The sequence below is a fragment of the Lemur catta genome, chromosome 8, assembly GCF_020740605.2.
Source record: "Lemur catta isolate mLemCat1 chromosome 8, mLemCat1.pri, whole genome shotgun sequence".
Taxonomy (NCBI): Eukaryota; Metazoa; Chordata; class Mammalia; order Primates; family Lemuridae; genus Lemur; species Lemur catta.
The window spans coordinates 102,460,636-102,481,902 of record NC_059135.1 but is presented as its reverse complement, the minus strand read 5'-3'; the positions used below and the strand labels follow the sequence as shown (position 1 = coordinate 102,481,902).

General features: G+C 47.4%; 1 protein-coding gene across 1 annotated transcript; it reads left to right on the top strand.

Annotated features, from left to right (window-relative positions):
* On the top strand, nucleotides 1–14,565 carry PTPN18 (protein tyrosine phosphatase non-receptor type 18). The gene is given in 15 exon segments (XM_045559834.1): nucleotides 1–277; nucleotides 2,011–2,119; nucleotides 2,361–2,434; nucleotides 2,520–2,615; nucleotides 2,735–2,773; nucleotides 10,929–10,997; nucleotides 11,203–11,265; nucleotides 11,485–11,627; nucleotides 12,003–12,069; nucleotides 12,153–12,230; nucleotides 12,327–12,416; nucleotides 12,659–12,747; nucleotides 13,465–13,667; nucleotides 14,075–14,149; nucleotides 14,365–14,565. Coding segments are annotated over 15 exon segments (1,356 nt in total). The 5' UTR covers nucleotides 1–184; the 3' UTR covers nucleotides 14,433–14,565.
* Nucleotides 14,566–21,267: the final 6,702 nt, after the last annotated feature.

The following is a 21,267-nucleotide window of genomic DNA, read 5'->3' as shown; positions in this document are numbered from 1 at the left end:
CGCCGACGCGGCCAGAGCATCCGGGGCGGGCGTGCTCCGAATGCCATTGGCCGAGGGCCGGCCCCTCCGGCCGCGCCGTGCTTCCCCTGGCTGGCGACGACGGGGACTGAGTCTCCCCGCCGGCCGCTGCCTCCGCCGTGCCTACACTCGCTGGGAATGCTGAGCGCCACGGCTGGACCGCACCATGAGCCGCAGCGTGGAAGCGGCGCGGAGCTTCCTGGAGCAGCTGGAGGCGCGGTGCGGCCGGGAGGGCACGATCCTCGCCAGCGAGTTCAGCGTGAGTGGGCGAGTGTGGACAGCTGCGCGGCGCGCTTGGCTCCTCGCCTTGGACTGTCCCGACGTCCGTCCTCCCTCCTGTGCGCCCTACGGGCTGTCTCTGTCTCGGTGTCCCGGGGCGTCTTCCCGTTCGGGGATCTCTCGGTTTTTCTCTCCCGCACCTCTCCGTCGCGCTCTCGCGCTGTCTCAGCCTTCACCCTCTGCCCCCGGGCCCCGGAGGGCGAAGTCCATGCCGGGCTGGGACGGGCCGTGCCCACCTTCGAGTCCCGGAACAAGCCCACTGCCGGGTGGAGCGGGTAGGCGGGCGGCACACCCACGCTGGACCTCCCGGGCGACCTGCCTGTCACCGCTGTGAACATAGAGAGGAAGGGCCCGGGAGCGCGGCGAAGAGGAACCGGGAGGCCCTGGCGCTGCGAGCATGCAGACGCCCCCTCGAATCAGCGTCCGGGCCTTTCCGGGCTGTGGTGCGGGGTGGTTTACCTGGCCCTCTGGCCTCGGTTTCTTCTTTGGTGACATGGGGGCGTTAATGACCAAACTGGCTTGAGGAATAAATGATGTGGGTAAAAGCACTTAGCACACCTTGGGCGCTCACTTCGTGGATGCCCTTGTCATTACTTATAAAGATTCTAAACATTACAATAGGGGTAATGCAAGCGCAGCGTAATGAAGGCGGACGCAGCGCGGTAGGCACGCACACTACAGGCAATGAAAGTACCAAACTTAGAAACAACATGCAAATATGTAAACAGTATATGGTGGCATATATCAAATTCAGAAATATGTGGCATACAAACATAAAAATAAGTATGATTATAAATGACAATTTACACAAAAACATAACTTCTTAAAACAATACAACAAATATAACAGATAAAATTATAATTTATAAAATATGATTCAAAAAATTTGTAAGTAAATATAAAATATGTAACAGATACATATAAAATAAATCTAAATAATGTACACACATGTAGAAATATTGTAGCATATAAGAAATAAGAAACGCATGACAAATGTAAAATAAATGATTTACACAATATGAAAATGTACATAGTAAACGTGAACATATAATGACCATGTGCTACATGACGTCATGCAGGTCGGCGATTTGCCTCGGCGGTCCCGGCGGTCGGCAGCGCTGGGGCCCTACGCTACGCGGGCAGTGAGGGCGCCCCTGCCGCCCTGGCCCGCCTCCTGCACGCACAGGAGCCGCAGGGCTTCTCGAGGTAGGAACACCCGCGTTGGCACCCTCTACACCACACCACGGTGTGCGGGAGCACCAAAGTGACCGGCGGGCATAAGTCAAGCACGCAGCGTTGTGGCTCACACACAATGTTGGCATGGGAGGTGCTACTTATTGTGATTAGGAATACCTGATGATGACGGTAATACACTATTCACTAATGATAATAATCTATGAGTAATAAGGGACCTATGGTATCTTGTTACCTTCAGCAAGTCGCTCAAGCATGTGGTGCGTCAACTTTCTCACCTGCATAACGGGGGTCCCCACTTCGCCCTGACCTTGTGATGATTAAATGCCTTTAGCACAGTGCCTGGCGCAGAGAAGGTGCTCTGGGTCGCTATTATTATTTTATCATATTGTATCATTATTACTAAGCAGGCCCTGTGTTTCTGGGGGTCTTCAGTCCCCTCCCCAGGGCTACTTGCCTTGCACCCTCAGGGTGCCAGGCTCCTCTTCCCCTCTCCTCCCTTCCTGGGGCCTCCCACCAGGACATCAAGGCCCGCTCTGCCGCCTGGGAGACTGACGGCGTGTGCTCCACCGAGGCCGGCAGCCGGCCTGGGAATGTGAGGAAGAACCGCTATAAAGATGTGCTGCCATGTAAGTTGGGGGGCCTCCGTGGGGAGTGGGCAGCAGTCCGGCGGCTGGCGCACCCCTTGTCACCTACTGCGCCCCCGACGCTCTCCCTCCCAGAGCCTCGCCGGAGCTGCAGGGCTCCCCAGCAGTCCACAAGGGCGCCTCTGTGTGTGGTCCCCTTGCGGGCTTTCATCCAGGGGACTGTCAGGGCCACGACAACCCTATCAGCCCCAAATTCCCCGTTTCTCACCTCACCCGCTGGCAGCTGATCAGACACGAGTGATCCTCTCCCTGCTCCAGGAGGAACACGGTGACTACATCAATGGCAACTTCATCCAGGTCAGGCTTGGGGTCAGGGAAGGGGCTGACTGGGGGTGGTGGGGTTGGGCAGCAGTATCGCAGTAGGGAATGCGGCCTTTCCCAGGGCATAGACGGAAGCCAGGCCTACATTGCCAGGCAAGGACCCCTGCAACACACCCTGCTAGACTTCTGGCGACTGATCTGGGAGTTTGGGGTCAAGGTCAGCTTTCAGGGAAGGGTGGGGTGTGGAGGGGCCAACATTCTGAAGATTCCCCCACCCCTGCTTCCCTGGCCTCCTGACCCAAATCACCTCCCTCTCCTCTTACCCCTCTTGTCTAGGTGATCCTAATGGCACTTAGAGAGACAGAGAATGGGCTGGTAGGTGTCCTCAGGCCCCCACAATGCATTTCCTTGTGCAGGGAGGAGGGAGGAGGAATCTTGCTAGCTCCTCCCTGACCCCAGAACCCGAGGACACCGTTCTTTGAGTGACCTAACTGTGGCTCTGTGGAAAGCCCCACTGTTCCCCTTTTTAATTTTTTGTTGATCTTGTTTCTTTTATTCATGGGGCTTACCCCACTCCCCATTGGCAACCGTCTCCTGCTGGGCTTCCCACCCATTTCACACCATAGGCCATGAGGCCTATACTGACTGGGTCCCCTGTACAGCTCTGATCGCTCTTTCTACCTGTCTGTCCTTAATCCACTCCACTCTAACAACTTGGGCCTCTGCTACTCCACAGATGTCCCAGACACCTTTGCCTCAAGGCCTAGGCCCTAGCTCTTCCCTCTGCCAGGATGTTCTTCCCCGTGGCTGCTCTGTCACCTCCTCAGGTCTTTGCTCAAAGGTTACTTCTTCAAAGACATCTTCCTGGATCCTCACAGCATTTCCACTCTCCTTCTCTTGTCCTACTTTTCCTTTGTTTTTCACAGTTCTTGCAAACTTCTAACACACCAGATAATCTACAATGTATTATGTACATTGTTTATTCTCAATCTCCCTGATTAGGAGGTAAACTCCACAAGGTTGGGGATCTTTGTTTTGCCTCTTAGCATGAATTAGTTGCTCAGTAAGTGCTGGTCAAAATTAAAGGCACATACCTTGTGGTGGTTTCTGCATTCCCGCCGGCTCCATGGGTGGGGTGAGGGGTGGGGGTAGAATTGGGGTGACTAGCTGATCATGGAGTCTGTATGATCTGCAGTGATGTCCCATTTTTTATTTCTGATTTGGTAATTTGTGTTTTCTCTTTCTCCTCCTCAACCCCCCAATCAGTCTGGCTAGAGTGAAGAAGGATTAATTACAGTTATTGTACTAAATCTATCCCACTGCCTGTTTTTGTAAATAAAATGTATTGGAACACAGCCACACTATTGATGTATTGTCTATGCCTGCTTTCATGCTACAATGGCAGAGTTGAGTAGTTGCAAGTTTCGTAGATTGTATGGCCCTCAAATTCTAAAATATTTTTTAGCTGACCCTTTATAGAAAATGTTTACCAACCCCTGGGATAGAAGTTTATCATTTTCTTATTTTTTCAAAGAACCAGCTTTGAGTTTTATTCATTTTCCCCATTGGTTTTGTATTTTCTAGTTCAGTCATTTTCTCTCTTTATTATTTCCTTACTTCTGGTTTTTTGTGTTTAATTTGCTCTTCATTTTCCAGTTTCTTAAGGCAGAAGTTTAGATCATTGATTTGAGGTTTTTCTTTTTTAATGTATGAGGACCTAATGTGTATTTTCTCTAAGCACTGTTTTAGCTTCATCCCACAAACTTGGTAAGTTGTGTCTTCTGTTCCAATTAGTTCAAAGTACTCTTTTAATTTCCATAATGATTTCTTCTTTGATCCATGGTTGTTTAGTTTCCAAATATTTGGGGACTTTTTCATATAACTTTTGCTTATGGATTTCTAGTTAAGTCTATTGTGATCAAAAAACAAGTTTGTGTGATTTCAATCCTTTTAAATGTACCGAAATTTGTTTTATGACAATGAATATGGTCTATCTTGGTAAATGTTCTGTGTGCATTTGAAAAACATGTGTATTCTGCTTTTATTGGGTGGAGTGTTCTCTAAATACCAGTTAGGTCAAATTGGTAGTCTTCTTTGAAAGACACTTTATATCTTTATGGTATTGTTTTTTATCTTTACTGATTTATTTTCTCTAAATGTTCTATGAATTGCTGAGAGAGGCGTGTTGAGATCTCCAACTGTTCAATAAATGCCAATTAGGTCAAGTTTGTCAACAGTGTTATTCAACTCTTATAATTCTTATGATTTTTTTTTTTGGTCTATTTGCCCTATTATTTTCTGAAAGAGTAATGTTGAAATTGCCAACTCTAATTGTAGATTTATTTATTTCTCCTTTAAGTTCTGTCAGTTTTTGCTTCAGGTATTTTAAAACTCTATAATTGAGTGCATATACATTTAGGATTATGTCTTCCTGATGATTGGTTCCCTTTTTCTAAATGTAATGTCTCTCTTTATTTTTGTTACTATTCCTTTTTCTAAAGTGTACTTCGATATTAATGTAGCCATTTAAATTTCTTTAGAGTTTGGATGCTATGTCTTTTCCCATTCTTTTGCTTTATATCTGTGTTCACTTTTATCTTTAAGTTTTTCTTGTGACTGGCATTGTAGGGACTTACTTTTTAAATCTAATCCAACAATCTGCCTTTAATTGGAACATTTAGTCTCCAATGTAATTATCAATAATATTGGGTTTAAATCTACCATCTTGCTATTTGTTTTCTATTTGTTCTATCTGTTCTTTGTTCTTCTTTTTTTTCTGTCTTCTTTCAGATTGAGAATTTTTCATGAGTCTGTTTCCTGGTCATTATTCCCTTATTAGCTATACCTCTTAATTTTAAATGTTTAGTGGTGGCTTTAGGGTTTCCAGTATAAATCTTTAACTTATCATAGTCTATATTCAAATAATATTATACATTTCACCTAAAATGTAAGAACTTTACAATAATATATTTCAATTTCCTCTTTCCATGCTTTATTCTATTGTTGATATATGGTTAAATTCTAAATAATAACTATACAATATACTGCTATTATTTTTGCTTTAGATTATCTTTCTAAATGGCTTTATTGAGATACAATCTAGCCATTTAAAGTATACAATTCAATTGTTTTTAGTATATTCCTGAGTTATGCAGAACCATAACCAAAATAAATTTTAGAACATTTTCATCACCCCATAAAGAAACCCTATATTGTTGTTATTATTATTTTTATTATTAGCAGTCACTTCCCATTTCTCACCAGCCTCTAGGCAATCCCTAATCGACTTCTAGTCTCTGTAGATTTGCCTACTCTGGACATTTCACATAAATGGAATCATATAATATGTGGTCTTTCATGACTGGCTTTTTTCACTTAGCATGTTTTTAATGCTCATGCATATTATAGCACGTATCAATAATTCACTCCTTTTTATTGCTGAATCATATTCCACTGAATGGATCCACCACATTTTACTTATCCATTAATCAGTTTATAGAATTTAGGTGCTTTTTACTTTTTAGCTATTATGAATAATGCTGCTATGAAATTCATATGTTTTCATTTCTCTTGGGGTATAAACCGAGAAGTGGAATTGCTGAGTCATATGGGAACTCTATTTTTAACATTTTGAGGAATTGCTAAACTATTTTTCACAGTGGCTACATCATTTTACATTTCCACCAGCAATGTATGAGGGTTCCAATTTCTTCACATCCTCACCAACACTTGTTATTGTCTGTCTTTTTTTATTATAGCCATTCTAGGGAATATGAAGTGGTATCTCATATTGTATCTCTTTTTAAATCCTGGTAAAATGTACATAACATATAATTTGCTATTTTAACCATTTCAAATGCCACTGTAAAATTCAGTGGCATTAAGTATATTCACAATGTTGTACAACCATTGCCACTATTTATTTCCAGAACTTGTTCATTGCCCCAAATAGAAACTCCGTACCCATTAAACAACTCCCCATTTCCTGGTAGCCTCTGTTATCTCTATTAGTTTGCCGATTCTTGGTACCTCATAGACGTGGAATCATAGGATACTTGTCCTTTTGTCTCTGGTTTATTTCACTTAGCAAAATGTTTTTAAGTTTCATCCATGTTGCAGTATGTATCAGAATTTCATTCTTTTAAAGGCCAAATAATATTCCATTGTATATATTTGTCACATTTTGTTTACCCATTCATCTGTTGAAGGACATTTAGCTTGTTTCTACCTTGTGACTATTGTGAATAATGTTGCTATGAACATTAGTATCCAAGTATCTGTTTGAGTTCCTGTTTGGGTATACACCTAGAGGAGAATTGCTGGTTCATATGATAACTCTATGCTTAATTCTTTTGTTTTCCACAGTGGCTTCACCATTTTGCATTCCCATCAGCAAAGCACAAGGGCTTCTAATTTCAATACATACTCATGAACACTTGTTATAAATATACATATACATATGTGTGTGTGTGTGTGTGGTGTGTGTATAGAGAGAGAGAGCACATGAGAGAGAAATTCATAGTTTAACAACGGGGGTAGGTTCTGAGAAATGCATCATTAGGCGATTTTGTTATTGTGCAGACACCATAGAGTATGCTTACACAAACACACCTGGATGGTATCTTACCTATTTTTTCATATTGGAAACCAAATGTCCCAACACCATTACTGAATATCAGTCATTTTCCCTACTTTATCTGCACTGCCAATATCAAGTGCTATATATCATATTTCCATTCATGCTCTATTATAGTCTTATGGAACCAACATCATATATGTCGTCTGTCATTAACCGAAATGTTATGCCCATATGACTATACACACAGACACACACATATATAGTCATATATATACACATATACATACACACACACACATATGTCACTCTAATAAGTGGGAAGTGATATCTCACTGTGTTTTTGGTTTTCATGTGCTTATTTGTCCTTTTTATATCTCCTCTGGAAAATGTCTAGTCAGATCATTTGCCCATTTTCAAAATGGGTTATTTGGGATTATCTTTTTACAATTGTAAGAGTTCTTCTAGATACAAGTCCCCTATCAGTACATGATTTACAGTATCTTTCCCATTCCATGGGCTGTCATTTTACTTTTTTTTTTTTTTAAGAGATGGGGTTTTGCTCTGTCATCCAGGTTAGAGTGCAGTGTAGCCTCAAACTCCTGGGCTCATGCTACCCTCCTGCCTCAGTCTGGTGAGTAGCTGGGACTACAGGAGCATGCCACCGTGCCCAGCTAATTTTTTTTTTTTTTTTGTATTGTTTTTGTAGAGACAGGGTCTCACTATGTTGTGCAGGCTGGTATTAAATTCCTGGGCTCAAGCGACCCCCCTACCTCAGCCTCCTGAGTCACATCATTTCACTTTGTTGATAGTGTTCTTTGAAGCACAAAATTTTTTAATTTTGATGAATTCCAATCTATCTATTGTTTCACTTATGCTTTTGGTGTTGTAGCTAAGAAGTCATTGTCTAATCATGGCTCATAAAGATTTACTCCTATGTTTTCTTCTAAGTGTTTTGTAGTTTTATCTCTTACATTTAGGTCTCCAATTCATTTTGGGTTAATTTTGTATGTAGTGTGAGGTAAGGATCCAGATTCATTCTTTTGCATATGGATATTCAGTTTCTCCAGCACCATTTGTTGAAGAAAGTATGCTTTTCCCATTGAATGGTCTTGGCAATTTTGTTGAAAAGTAATTGGCCATAAAGGAAAGGGTTTATTTCTAAACTCTCGATTTTATTCAATTGACAATATGTCTGTCCTTGTGCCAGTATAACACAGTTTTGCTTATTATGCCTTTGTAGCAAGTTTTGAAATCAGGGAGTATGAGTCCTTTGAATTTGTTCGTTTTTCAAGATAGTTTTGGCTATTCTTGGTAGGTCCCTTTCTGTGTACAAAAGAGTTAAACATTGCATGAGAGTTAAATTGCTTATGCTTAAAAAGGCCTTCCTATAAGATTGGTTCCTATCTGGCCTCCGGGAACTTGGATTTCTAGTAAGAATGGCTCACTACACCTAAACTGCTTATACAAATAATATGGTTGATGCTGAACACCTGCTCTCTGAGAGTCTTAAATTTTGGTACAGGTACACGTTAGGCAGAGGGTACCTACATGCTCTACAGAAGGTTCCCCAATAAAAACTTTGGGCACTGAGTTTCTAATAAACTCTATCATGATAGAGTGTTGGGTTTTCTCAATTTTTTTCCCTGCATCTATTCAGATGATTATGTTTTTGTTTTCTATTCTACTAATATAGTGTATGACATTTATTGATTTTCATATATTGAACCAACTTTGCATTCCTGGGATTAATCCCACTTGGTCAAGTTGTATATTTTGCTAGTATTTTGTTGACACTTTTTGTGTCTATATTCATGAGACATTGGTTAGTAGTTTTGTTGTGATATTTTTGTCTAATCCTGATATCAGGGTAATGCTGGCCTCATACAATATGTTGGGAAATATTCTTTTCTTCAGTTTTTTGCAAGAATTTATGAAGGATTGGTGTGTTAATTCCTGCTTAATTGTTTGATAAAATTCACTAAATTATCTTTTAAAGATGTTAAAAATGAGAGAAATATCTTTTATATTTAGCCACATATTTACTTTTTTCTTGACTCCATTATTTTTTTGTAGATCTGTATTTCCATTTGGTGTCATTTCTCTTTGTATGAAGAAGCTTATTTAAATATTTCTCATAGTGCAGATTTGCTTGTGATGAATTCTCTTAGCTTTTATTTGCCTGAAAAGTTTTTTTTTAATTTCAGCATTTTTAGGATGTCACACCATTGACTTGCAGAGTTTCTGACAAAATTTTGCTGTCATTCTTTGTTCTTCAGCATGTGATGTGTCTTTTATGTGTATGATGCTTTTAAGATTGTCTCTTTATCAATGTTTTTCAGCAATTTGATCATGAGCTGCCTTGGTATGACTTCCTTTATGTTTATTTCCTTCTGGTTCATTGACTTTCTTGGATCTGTGGATTCATAGTTTCATCAAATTTGGGAAATTTTTCAGTTTGTATTTTATCACATATAGTTTCTGTTCTCCCCTCTCTCACTTCTCATTCTGGACTTCATTCAGGTTATACATTCATTAGACCATTTGATATAGTTCCACAGAGAAGTGATTCTCTGTTTTTTGGTTTTGTTTTTTTGTTTGTTTGTTTTTTGTCTTTTTCATTTTGAATAGTTTCTAGTGCTATGTTTTAATGCTTACTGATCTTTTCTTCTGGTGTCTAATCTGCTATTGAACAGTAAGTTTTTCATTTCATATATTTTATTTTTCCTCCTAGAAATTACATTTAGGTTTTCTTTGTATTTTTTATTTTACTCTTGATCATGTTCATGTTTTCCTTTTCATCTTTGAGTATATTTATAATATTTATAATAGCTATTTTAAGGTCTTTGCTTCTTTCCTCCTCTTTGTCATTTCTGGGCCTTTTCTATTGACAGATTTTTCTCCCGGTTAAGAGTCACATTTTCCTGCTTCATTGGATGTCTAATAAAATTTTATTAGATGCTTGATATTTTAAATTTTAAACAGGTAAGTGCTGGATTGTGTTGTTTCTTAAAAGAGTGTTTTACTTTTTCAGGAAGACAATTAAGTTACTTTTGGATGTTTGATCATTTTGAGGTTTGAGTATAAGCTCTCTTAGGGCAGGTCTAGAGTACCTACCCTTTATGGTAGGATTAATTTAGCCCTACTTCTAATCTGGTCATTCTGAGTTCCCTACTGAATACCCCCTAGAATCAATGAGGCCTCTCCACTCTGGGTAGAGGGCATGTAAATGTCTCATTGTGAGCTCTGGGAAATGTTAATCCTGCAGATTCGTAGTAGTATTCTTTCATGGGAAGTTATTCTTGCATGGCCTCATGGAGTCTCATGCTGTATGTATGCAGATTATTATTCAGCCAAAAATTCAAGGAGGGAACAGACCCCTATGCAGCATCTGGAGGGGTTTAGGGGGTTTTGTTGGGCAGGGGAGTTGTTTGTTTGCATAGTTTTATTCCTTCCAGGGCTGCAAATTCTGGCTTCCTTGCAAATTCTAGCTTCTCTGCAAATTCTAGCTTGCTTGGCCTCTCTGAGCCATGATCTCTGGCTTCCCAACTTATTGGGATTCACTGGACTCCTCATGTCCTGCAGCCTGGCAACACTTCCAGGCAGTAAGCTGGGGTGGTCTGTTCAGTGACCAGAGTCCTGCAATGCCTGTCATTCAATGTCTGAAAATCATGGCTCATGTATTTTTTGGGTTTTTAGTTGCTTGCAGTGGGAGAGTATCCTGTACTGTCTTCCTCCTGCATGGTACTGGCTCCCCTCCATTGAGTCTGCAGTTTGTTCAATCTGATGGTGCTGCTGGCTGGCCACCATCATAGCTGCAGCTGCTTGTGTGTGTCCACCAGCAGCACCCTAGGGTGAATGGGGAGGGGGTGGGAAGGGTGGACATATTGAGCTGAAACTCTGGAGCTGACTCCCCCTCATCACTCCCTGCTCTTTCTCCCATACCTGTTGTAGAAAAGATGTGAGTGTTACTGGGCCCAAGAGCAGGAGCCACTGCAGATTGGGCTTTTCTGCATCGCCTTGGTGAGCTGGGGCAGAGACGGGAACAGGGGCCTTCGGAACTTGGATGTTGTGGGAGGTTTCAAGGCAGAGTCCCAGGGTGGAAAACCTTTGGACTGGCCTTAAAGGTTGAATCAAAAATGTGTTTATTTGATTTTTAATCAGGAATGCTTTGCTTTCTAAACGTGTTTTTCGGCACTGTGACTTTTGTTCTTGCCTCCATACTCAGACAAAGGAGAAGTGGCTGAATGCAGACATGATGCTCAGGACCCTCAAGGTCACATTCCAGAAGGTATAGATAGGGGAGGAAGCAGGAAAGGGGCTCCCACATGAGAGCAATTTCTTGCCTGTTTCTCTCTGTAAAATGGGCATTCACAATAGTGTCTACCTCCTCAGTTATTATCTGGTAGGTTTAAATGGAAGATACTTAGCTCTGGGCCTGGCGTGTAATAAGTACACATGGATGCTTTTCTTTCTTTCTTATTCTTTGCTCCTCTTTTTCTGTTCTCAGGAATCCCGTTCTGTGTATCAGCTGCAGTATATGTCCTGGCCAGACCATGGGGTCCCCAGCAGTCCTGACCACATACTGGCCATGGTGGAGGAAGCCCGTCGCCTCCAGGGATCTGGCCCTGGACCCCTCTGTGTCCACTGCAGGTTTAGGGAATGGGCTTCACCAGGGTCTGGTGAGGCAGAGGGGACAGGGTGGGGAGGGAGGCCGGGAGGGGAGTGCAGGACCTGGGGCCAGTCTTGCAGCCTGGAAGCCTATTTTGAGAGGCCATACTTGCTCACCTGCCTCGACTAAAATTGTTAGCATTTGTTGAGCACAGAGTCAGCCGGGGAGTAAGCCCACAGCTGATGCTCAACATATGTGATTAAAACGTTTTTCCTTTTTCAATTACAATCTGGGGATCCTGGGAATCAAGAAGTCCTGCAGGGGACCCCATTAGGACCCTCACCCTCAGCCCCAAGTGTCCCATTTAAAAGGTGTTGTGGGTAGGCCCTGACCTGGCTCTGATTCTCCCTTGCCAGTGCGGGCTGCCGGTGAACAGGCGTGCTGTGCTCGGTGGATTATGTGAGGCAGCTGCTCCTGACCCAGGTACGATGAAGGCATCCATGTGTGTGCAGCGTATGTCCCATGCCCACGCCATCCTGCTCACGTGCCCCGTCTCTCCGCCCTAGACCATCCCACCTAACTTCAGCCTTTTCGACATGGTCCTGGAGATGCGGAAGCAGCGCCCTGCAGCCGTGCAGACAGAGGTGCGAGCCTCAGTCTCGGGCTCCTAGTTCCCAGCGACACAGGCCGGGCTTCCATCTCCGCCTCCCTTCCTGATGGCCCCTCACTCACCCCGACAGGAGCAGCACAGGTTTCTGTACCACACGGTAGCTCAGATGTTCCGTTCAGCGCTCCAGAACGCCAGCCCCAACTACCAGAACCTCAAGGAGGTACAGAGACCCCTCCCCTCTGTCTCTTGCTTTCCACCTTCAACATCCTCAAAGACCAGGACCCAGAGCAGAGCCCAGCCCCTGACTCCGCCTGGGAGCAGGCACCGGCTCCTGATGACATCCACCCCTGCGGGCCTCCGCGCCCCCTTGCCATCTCCTCTTAAGCTAACCCCAGGGCCCCATCAGCGGTCTGGCCAGTTTCCTCCGAAGCCTCATGGCCCTCCCCTCCTGTTTTTCCCCAGAATTGTGTCCCATTCTACGACGACGCCCCCTCCCTCCGGACTTCCCCCGGGCTCCTCGCCATACCCCGTCCACCAGGCGGGGTCCTCGGGTACCTGGCTGCGTCTCCGCACCCTTCCCGGCCCAATTTCTCAGGCTCAGAGGCTCTTTCCTCGCGCTTGATACACTAGCCCCTTCCATGCTGTTCAGTTCACCAAATATTCGCTGGCCCTTTCTTTGAATCGAGCTCTGAGAACCCTCCGCAAGATGCCCCTTTTATCCCAGTGGTCCCTTCCCCAAGATGCCCCTTTTATCCCAGTGGTCCCATGCGTGGCCTCTGCCTAGCCCTACGTTCTGAGGTTCTTGTCCTGGGTCCTCCAATCAATAATTCAGCAAAATTTCTTGATGCTGCCCACTTGTCAGGCGTCGTGTTGGCTGCCGCGGGTACGCAGTTGACTCTCCTTCGCAGCAGAGACTTCACCCTCCCGTCCTTGAGGCAAGCCCTCCACTTTAAGGCCAGCCCTTCCTCCCCTTCGATGCCACTTCCTCATTTTTATTCAATAAACATTTATACAGAAACGGCCACCCCACAATACCAATACCCTGCCCGTTTATCTGTCGGGCCGGCCCCATGCCCCCTTCACCTGCGTAACTTGCGGGACGCTGGGGACACAGAAACGAGACCGCCCTACCCAGAGACCCCCCCCGCCGCCGCCCGCCGCCCGGGCGGGAAGGAAGCTCGCGGTCTGCCCGCCGAGCGCGCTCCCCCGCCCCGCCCCGCCCCGCCCGCGCCGCCGTCTCGCTTCCTCCGCACCCCGCCCGCCCGCAGGAGCATCTCGGCGCCCGCGGCCCCGGCCCTGGCCATGGCCGACACGTACGCGGTGGTGCAGAAGCGCGGGGCCCCGGCGGGCGCCCGGCCGGGGTCGCGGGCGCGCAGCGCGGAGGAGGCGCCGGTCTACAGCCAGGTGACGCCGCGCGCCCTGCGGCCCGGGACGCCCGGGGAGGACGCGCGGGGGCCGCTGCCTGGCTGCGGTGAGTCGAGGCCGGCGCGGGGCTGGGGCAGGTCGCCACCCACCCATTTACTCCTTCTCGGGACCCACCCTGGAGGGAACCGCGGGGCCCGGGTGGCCACGGGACCCCCGCCCCCGGCCCGGCCTGGCCACGCCCCCTGGGCTACTGCCCGTCATTGGCCGTGCCGCGGAGGCGTCCCCAGAGACTGTGGCCCTGAAGCCTGGTCCCAGTTCGGCCTCTGGCCGGGACAGCCTGTTTGCTCGGGCCATTCCCTAGAGGCGCTCGGGCACGCCCTTGGTGCCCGCCCCCTCCCGCTGGCGCCGCCCTCGGCTCGCCTCCCCGGGCCTCGGAAGGAAGCGTCCCGGGCGGGGTCTTGGGACTCCGTGGGGTTACTCGAACCGACCCGTGGTGGGGTCTCCTGCCCGCAGTTCCTGCTGACCGAAGCCCGGCCGGGACTGGCGCCTATGAGGACGTGACGGATGGAGCTCAGACCAGTGGACTAGGTAAGTCAGAGCCTGGGCCTCGGGGACTCTACCCAGCTTTGAGTGAACCCCGGAAATCTGGGACTTCGGCCTGGGAACGTGGGACTCAGGCTCTCAGAGCCCAGTGGCTGCAGTAAGCCAGAGGAGCTCTAGGCCTGGGGATGGCCTTCCGCAAGTTGCTGACCTCTTCACACCTCAGCTTCTCCATGAGACCCACAGCACCCTTCCTCTCCCAGGCTTCAACCTGCGCATCGGAAGGCCGAAGGGGCCCCGGGACCCCCCTGCCGAGTGGACCCGGGTGTGAGTGCTGCACCAGCGCCTGCCTCTCCGCACGAGCTCTCGGACTGCCCGCTGACAGCCATGCTCCACTGTGCCATGTGTTGGGAGTGGAACACTCGCCCTGATCAAAATAAAAGTTTCTCACTGTGAGAAATGTGGCGCTTTGCCCTGGTGATTACAGCATTGGAGGCCTGAGGCTGGGGGCGGGGGTAGGTGGGTTATAATGGCCGGTGAGGTTTAACAGAGCAGATGTAAAAAGGACGTCTGGAAGGGGCATGGCTCCTGAGTGGTGAAGCCGGAGTGGACAGAAGGGCTTCCAGAGACTGCTCCCCTCACCACACAGTGGACTGGCCTGTGCTCAGGATGTGAGCCTCCTTCACTCAGACACTCCGGTGACTCCACAGAGAGACGGAGGGACCCCTGGCCATTCCCACAGATCCAGGCCAGGCATAACCACAGCCATGAAGACTGACCCCCGAGAGACAGAAAGAAAGATCCCCAGACAGGCAGATGGATGGACCACCAACCTGGACAGACATAGCCAGACCCTAAGACAGCCAGACTTTCAGAAGGGCAGTCCATGGCTGGCTGGCTGGACCCCTCCGGCCAGAGAGATAGACCAACAACAACCTGACCAGGCCCAGCCTGAGAGACCACCAAACAGACACAGCTCTCAAAAGACCCCTCCACCAGCTAGGCAGGCAGATGGACCCCTAGTTGGACGGGCTGCCAGACAGATATCAGCAAATCCCCAGATGCACAGACATCTCAGACACCCCCACCACCATGCCCAGCTGTGCAGACCCCACCCTCACAACCAAGCGGGCTGACCGCTGACTTGCCATCCCGACTCCCAGCCAGAGAGACACCTCTGGGTGAGGGCTGCATCCTGGGTGGATCACAAGTGCCTTGGAACGAGCTCCCCTCCCCCAGCCGCTTTCAACCAGTGAATGAGGGGTGATGTATAAATACAACACCTAGCCCGCCCCTCAGCGGGATAATTGAGGTGTGTACTTTTAATGAGTTCCCAGAGCTTTCCCAGAAGGGGTGGGCTTGGTTGCCCAGGCAGAGCTGGTGTGCTAGTACACCCTTCACTGCTGCCTGTCTTCCCTGACTCACCCTCCCATACTCCCTGCCAAATAAGCATCTTGCACTTGAGCCCTTGTCTCATGATGTGCATCTGGGACCCACTTCCTACTCCAGGTGCTTGCTGCCCCCTTTCTCTGTTTCCTCGAAAGAGCTGACCCTGGGCTGTCTCCCACACTCCTACCCGTGATGTCAGCTCTGGCCTCTGTGTTGCTGATCCCAAGCCTCTCATACCTTCAGCCAGCAGCATCTGACCCTCCTTCTTGGACACTGGGTTCAGTTAGATGTTTAGACCCCAGGCTCACCTCCTTCCTCACCTCCCCAGCCAGTCTTTCTTGTCTCTTGTTGTTGGCTCTCTGCCTCCCTGAGTGCTTGGCCCTTGGCCCTCTTTTCTCTATTCCAAAACACCGCCTCGGTGTTGGGTCCAACTACAAGGCTTTGAGTTCCTTCTAAACACAACTCCAAATTCGTTACCTCTAGCTCAGCTGTAGACCACGGAACTCCAGATCTCAACATCTCCACGTGAACATCTCAGGCTTAACATTTCCAAAACTGAAGTCCTGATGTTCTTACCCAGACTGACACCCCTGAAATGGGAAAGAACTTAATGGCAGCTCCCTCTTTCCAGTTGCTCTGACCCAAACCTTGGAGTCGCACTCTTTTGACTCCTTTGTCTCATGTAATCTATTGGCAGATCCTATCAGTTCTACCTTTAAACCCCGAATCTGACCCCCCCTCCCTACCATCTCTGTCCCACCCCTCTGCCGGCCTCCTCACTCCCACCCCTGCTTCCTTGAAGTCTTTTCTCCTAACTGAAGTCGGGTTGCGATGCTGTTCTGCGCAGAACCAGCCCATGGTACCGCTTTCACTCAGCATGAATGCCAGCCTGCTGCTGTGGCCTCCATGGCCCCACAGAAGGGCCCCGTCACCCAGCTAACCTCACCTCCTGGGACGCCCTTGCTCCCTGACGTCACACTACCCGATTTTGGGAGACAGCTCTCCTTGGGTCTCTCACATTCCTGCATGTCTGGGCCTTCTTGGCAAGAGGCACAGACTAGCTTTTCAGGGACAATTGAACAGCAAAGAGATGACAGAATGTCTAGGGTAGCAGCCTACGTTCCAGGACATTGTACCCCAGAGACACGTGCTCCCATTGCAGGATAATGAGTCCTTTCTCTCTGGAGGAGAAGATAGGCAGGTCCTCAGCAGCCCTGATCAATCTCCAAGTCTCTTAATTTCCGGTACCTCCCCTGGGATGCGGATCCACTGCACTCACAGGGCCACGTCACCTCCCCTTGGGGACAAGGGCATGGGAAACACACTCAAGATACTGCTCTGGCTGCTGTGTTGCTGTGAGTAATAAACTGTCCGTTCTCTGATTCGGAGGTGAATGTGAGTGATTTGGAGGTGAATATGAGTGAGGCCGTGTGGGCTCCCCTGTTAGCACTGAAGGGGCAGGTTTCTAAGCCTGCAGGGTCTGACCTCACAACCACGGGCTTCCTTCCTAGTCTGCCCACGGCAGGCCGCTCCCGCCTCAGGCATTTGCCCTGGGAGGCTTTCCTCCCAGATTTTGCCTCTAATATATTAGAAAACTTATCTCTTAATGTTGTTTACTGTCTTTCCTGAACAGAATGTAAGCTTCAGGAAGGCACGTATTTTGTTTTGCTCACAGCTACCTTCCCAGCCCCTAGAACAGTGTCGGCACTTAGCAGGTGTGCAGTTGATTTATCTCACACCACGTATTCCCAAGCTGCCTAATTTCTTATAAAATATGATACCTTGTCTCCAGTGTGCCCTTCACTTTCCACACCCATGTCTTTGTGCACACTGATCATGGCCTCAGGCAGACATAAAAACCATCTATCGTCTCGCTGTTGGGAGAGATGGCCCTTGCTCTCCTACATGTGTTTGCTGGGTTGAATGGTGGCCCCCAAAAGACGTGTCCTAACTCCTGGAATCTGTGAGGGTGACCTTATTTGGGAAAGGATCTTTGCAACTGTAATTAAGTTAAGCACCTCAAAATGAGTTCCTCCTGGATTTGGATGGGCCCTAAATCCAATGACTGATGCCCTGTAAGAGAAAGGAGAGAGAGAGAGAGACAGACAGAGAGGAGAGGCCACTGGAGATGGAGGCAGAGAGGGGGGCAACGTGTCTACAGACCAAGGAATGCTGAAGATGGCCTGAGCAGCACCAGAGGCTGGGAAGGAGGCACGGCACAGATTCCCCTCACAGCCTAGAGAAGGAACCAACCCTGCCAACACCGGGATTTCAGACATCTGGAACCCAGAACTGCATGAGGATAAATGTCTGTTGTTTTGAACCATGCAGTTTATGGTAATTTGTTATGGCAACCACAGGAAACTCATATACTGGGTATTCCAAGAGTGCAAGGCCTGACCACTCTTGAACTGGGCCATCCTCAGACCTGTGTTTGCAGCAGGACACCTTGCAGGAGGTGATGCCTCCCTCTGGAATGTTCCCCAAGCTCAGAGCTCCTCTTCTGTGATGCAGCCCACCGTGTGTACGGCACCCTTCTGGGCTCTTACTTGCCCCCAGGGGATATGGGGGCTCAGGGACCAACACAAGCATGCCTGTCTTCTGCCCACATCTGCGAAACAGGAACGGGCTCATCCGTTGGTTTCCAAGTAGGGTAGTATCTGGTGACATCTGCATGCGGGAGTCACTCCTCCCTCTTCCTGCTTTCAGCATCCTCTGACTGGACGTCTACGTGTGGTATGTGTTTGTCCTGCTAGACTGTGAAGTCCTGAGAGAAAACTGGGCCCCTCGGTTTGTTGTTTGCAATCCCACTGGCAGACTGCTGCTTTACACGATTCGTTTCAGTTTTCTAACGCAGCGCTCTTTTCACTTACTCCCATGCTTTTGCATCCCGTTACCTTCGGAAACAAAACATGGTACTAAAAGTTGCTTCTGGATGTTGGGTGGTGGATATCTAATCTCAGGAGGTAGAGGGGAAGAGGTGAGGAATTTCCACTTAGCCCGGGGATCCCTCATTGCTTCTGGAATATTATAATAATGTGTATGTGAGTCGGGGGCCTCAATAAAAAGCCAAGATGCAGGCTCAGGAGGGCGGGACTGGTGTCCCCTGCCCGCCCCCTCTCCTGCCCCTACCCACAGCCAGCGTTCCCAGCCAAACCTCCCTACCCTCCCAGAGCACTCCTCCCTACCCTTCTCCCTCAGCCCAGGAGACCCAGCTCTGGTTTCACCTGTGAGGCCGGAGCCTTCTCCCTCACCAGAACGCCTCCTCCCCTGCTCCCCAGAGCACCTGGCATCCACCTTGCCGTAGCCCTGCCCTGGGCTGGCAAGACCCTGGGGCAGCAGGCCAGATCTGTGGGGCAGGGATGGGTCTTGCTCCTCTTGGCTGCCTGAGTGTTTGGAGCACGCCCTGAACAGAGCCGTGCTCGCTAGATGTTTGTGGGCTTCACTCAGTAGGTGCAATTTCTCAACTGAACACCTGAGAAATGGCCTTTTCAGGAAGAGCTGCGGACTGTCGACTGCAGCCACGGTGAGGCTCAGAGAGAAATCACTGAGCAACTGTGGTCCATCAGTCAGTGTTTGATTATAGCTAATGTTAGCCCAAACAACTATCCAGCAAGTGGGAATTGTTTATTTTATGGTGCATTTCTTTTAGAATACACAAATTTGGTCGAGGGGACATGAATCCTTATACAGAAAATGTAAGAAAGATGGCCGGGTGCAGTGGCTCACGCCTGTAATCCTAGCACTCTGGGAGGTCAAGGCTTGAGGATCGCTTGAGGTCAGGAGTTCAAGACCAGCCTGAGCAATAGTGAGACCCTGTCTCTATCAAAAAAATAGAAAAAGTAGCTGGGCATGGTGGTGTGCACCATAATCTCAGTTACTTGGGAGGCTGAGGCAGGAAGGTCACTTGAGCTCAGGAGTTCAAGGCTGCAGTGAGCTATGGTGACACTACTGCATTCCAGTCTGGGTGACAGAGCAAGACTCTGTCTTAAAAAAAAAAACAAAAGAAAAGAAAGAAAATATGAGAAAGACAAGTGTATGTAAAGTGTGTATAAAGCCACACCAACATCCAGCCAATTTCAGAAGTTTTAAGAGCTGGGAAGAGTGTGCAAACATAAATACAAAAGGCACTTGAGAGTGAGTTCAGTGGGATTCCGTAGCCCTCAAGCAAGCCCTGGCCCTGCAGCCTCCTTTTTGTCTTTTGACGAGGTCAGCAGCACTTTTTCAGATATCAGAAATGGGAATTTTCACATTATCTTGTTCAACTTATCTTGGAGGGCAGGACTCTAGTTTTTTAAATCTTTGGGTTCTCTAGTGGGTTTAGCACAGAGTTTTTGGTCAGTAAATATTTATTGAATTTAATAAGAAACCTTGGTGAGAAAAAGCTCTAAAACTGAACTTTCTCTAAAAGCTCTAAAAATTGAAAATTTAGAAAAAAATAGAAAAATGGAAAATTTAGAAAAGGCTCTAAAATTGAAGAAGGTCAGACAGGTCAAAGGGCCCCACTAGAGTTTGGGACCAGCAGCTCTGCAGCTACGAGGTAATGTTTCAAATTTGCATTGTCATGTGTGTGGTCGATGCTTTTAAGTACAGCAATCAATATGCAAAATATCAATAATTACTTGGAATATTTTGGTGGGATTCCTGACTTCCCTAAAAATGTGCCCCAGTGTTGACATCTGGAAAATGGAAAATGCTGTCCTCCCTGAACCTGGGACAAAAGTGTTTGGTACCCTCCTCATTGAGGCTGAGCAAAGCCCATTCCAACCCTGCAATACAGAAATGCAGCCCAAGGTGGTGAGTGAGTGGGAGGAAGCCGCTGCAGGGGCCCCTGGCAACTGTCATTTCAGAGGCCTTTGTTCATTTGTTTTGCATGGGTGAACTTGACCTCATAAGCACACTCATTTCATCAAATCATGTGCCACAAATGTCAGTAGGAAAATAATATTCCTAAGAAATGTTCTCTATGTTCTGTAAGTGACTCTGAATTTTCCTGCTTTTCAGGTAGTCTAATGACTGGTGGAGAGGACCTGACCAAGAATGAGCTGAGTTCGGGGGGATTTTGATTGCACTAGAATAACTAGACTTCAAGAAATCTACAATTAACACCAGCTGTTAGCACAGCTCTGTCGTCAGTGTCTGTCTTCCCCTACGAGGTTATCGTTCAATTATGTTTGTCTTTTTTTTTCCTGGAAAGACAAGTTAGATGACTAAGGAGTTTCATGTCTGAAAAATGCTTCTCATTGAGGATGCTTTACAAAGAAATTTAGATTCCCCAGGATGGAGTGGAGTAATGAGTGTATTTCTAGAATGGCTTCATCATTAGCCAGAAGAAAACAAAATATACTTCATGGCCATTTCCTACCATTTTTGGCTCCTTTGTTCCCCTGTTTCCCCAATGCCTGCCCCCCTTTTTCCAACATCAGCTATTTTTACATTTCCCCAAGTCCTAAGTTTCTTGATACCTGCAGTTTTGCAAAAAGACCCGCAACACTTTTAAGCAATTGAGTTCTGTGGTTCTAAGATGAACAGATATTTTTAGTTCTAATGTGGAACTGAAGACACCATGTTTTGAACAGGTGAAAGAGAGAAAAAATCATGTTATGTTAGAATGAGAAAGCACTCTGTTTTCTAGGTGAGAGAAAAGGGCGAGAAGGAGGCAGGTAGTAGTGCTGAGGAAATCAGTTAGGAGACAGCTACCAGTGGATGTGAATGAGCGTGAGTGAGGGCAGCAGAAATGGAGATGCAAGTGCAAAGAGGCAACTAGAGCATGATGG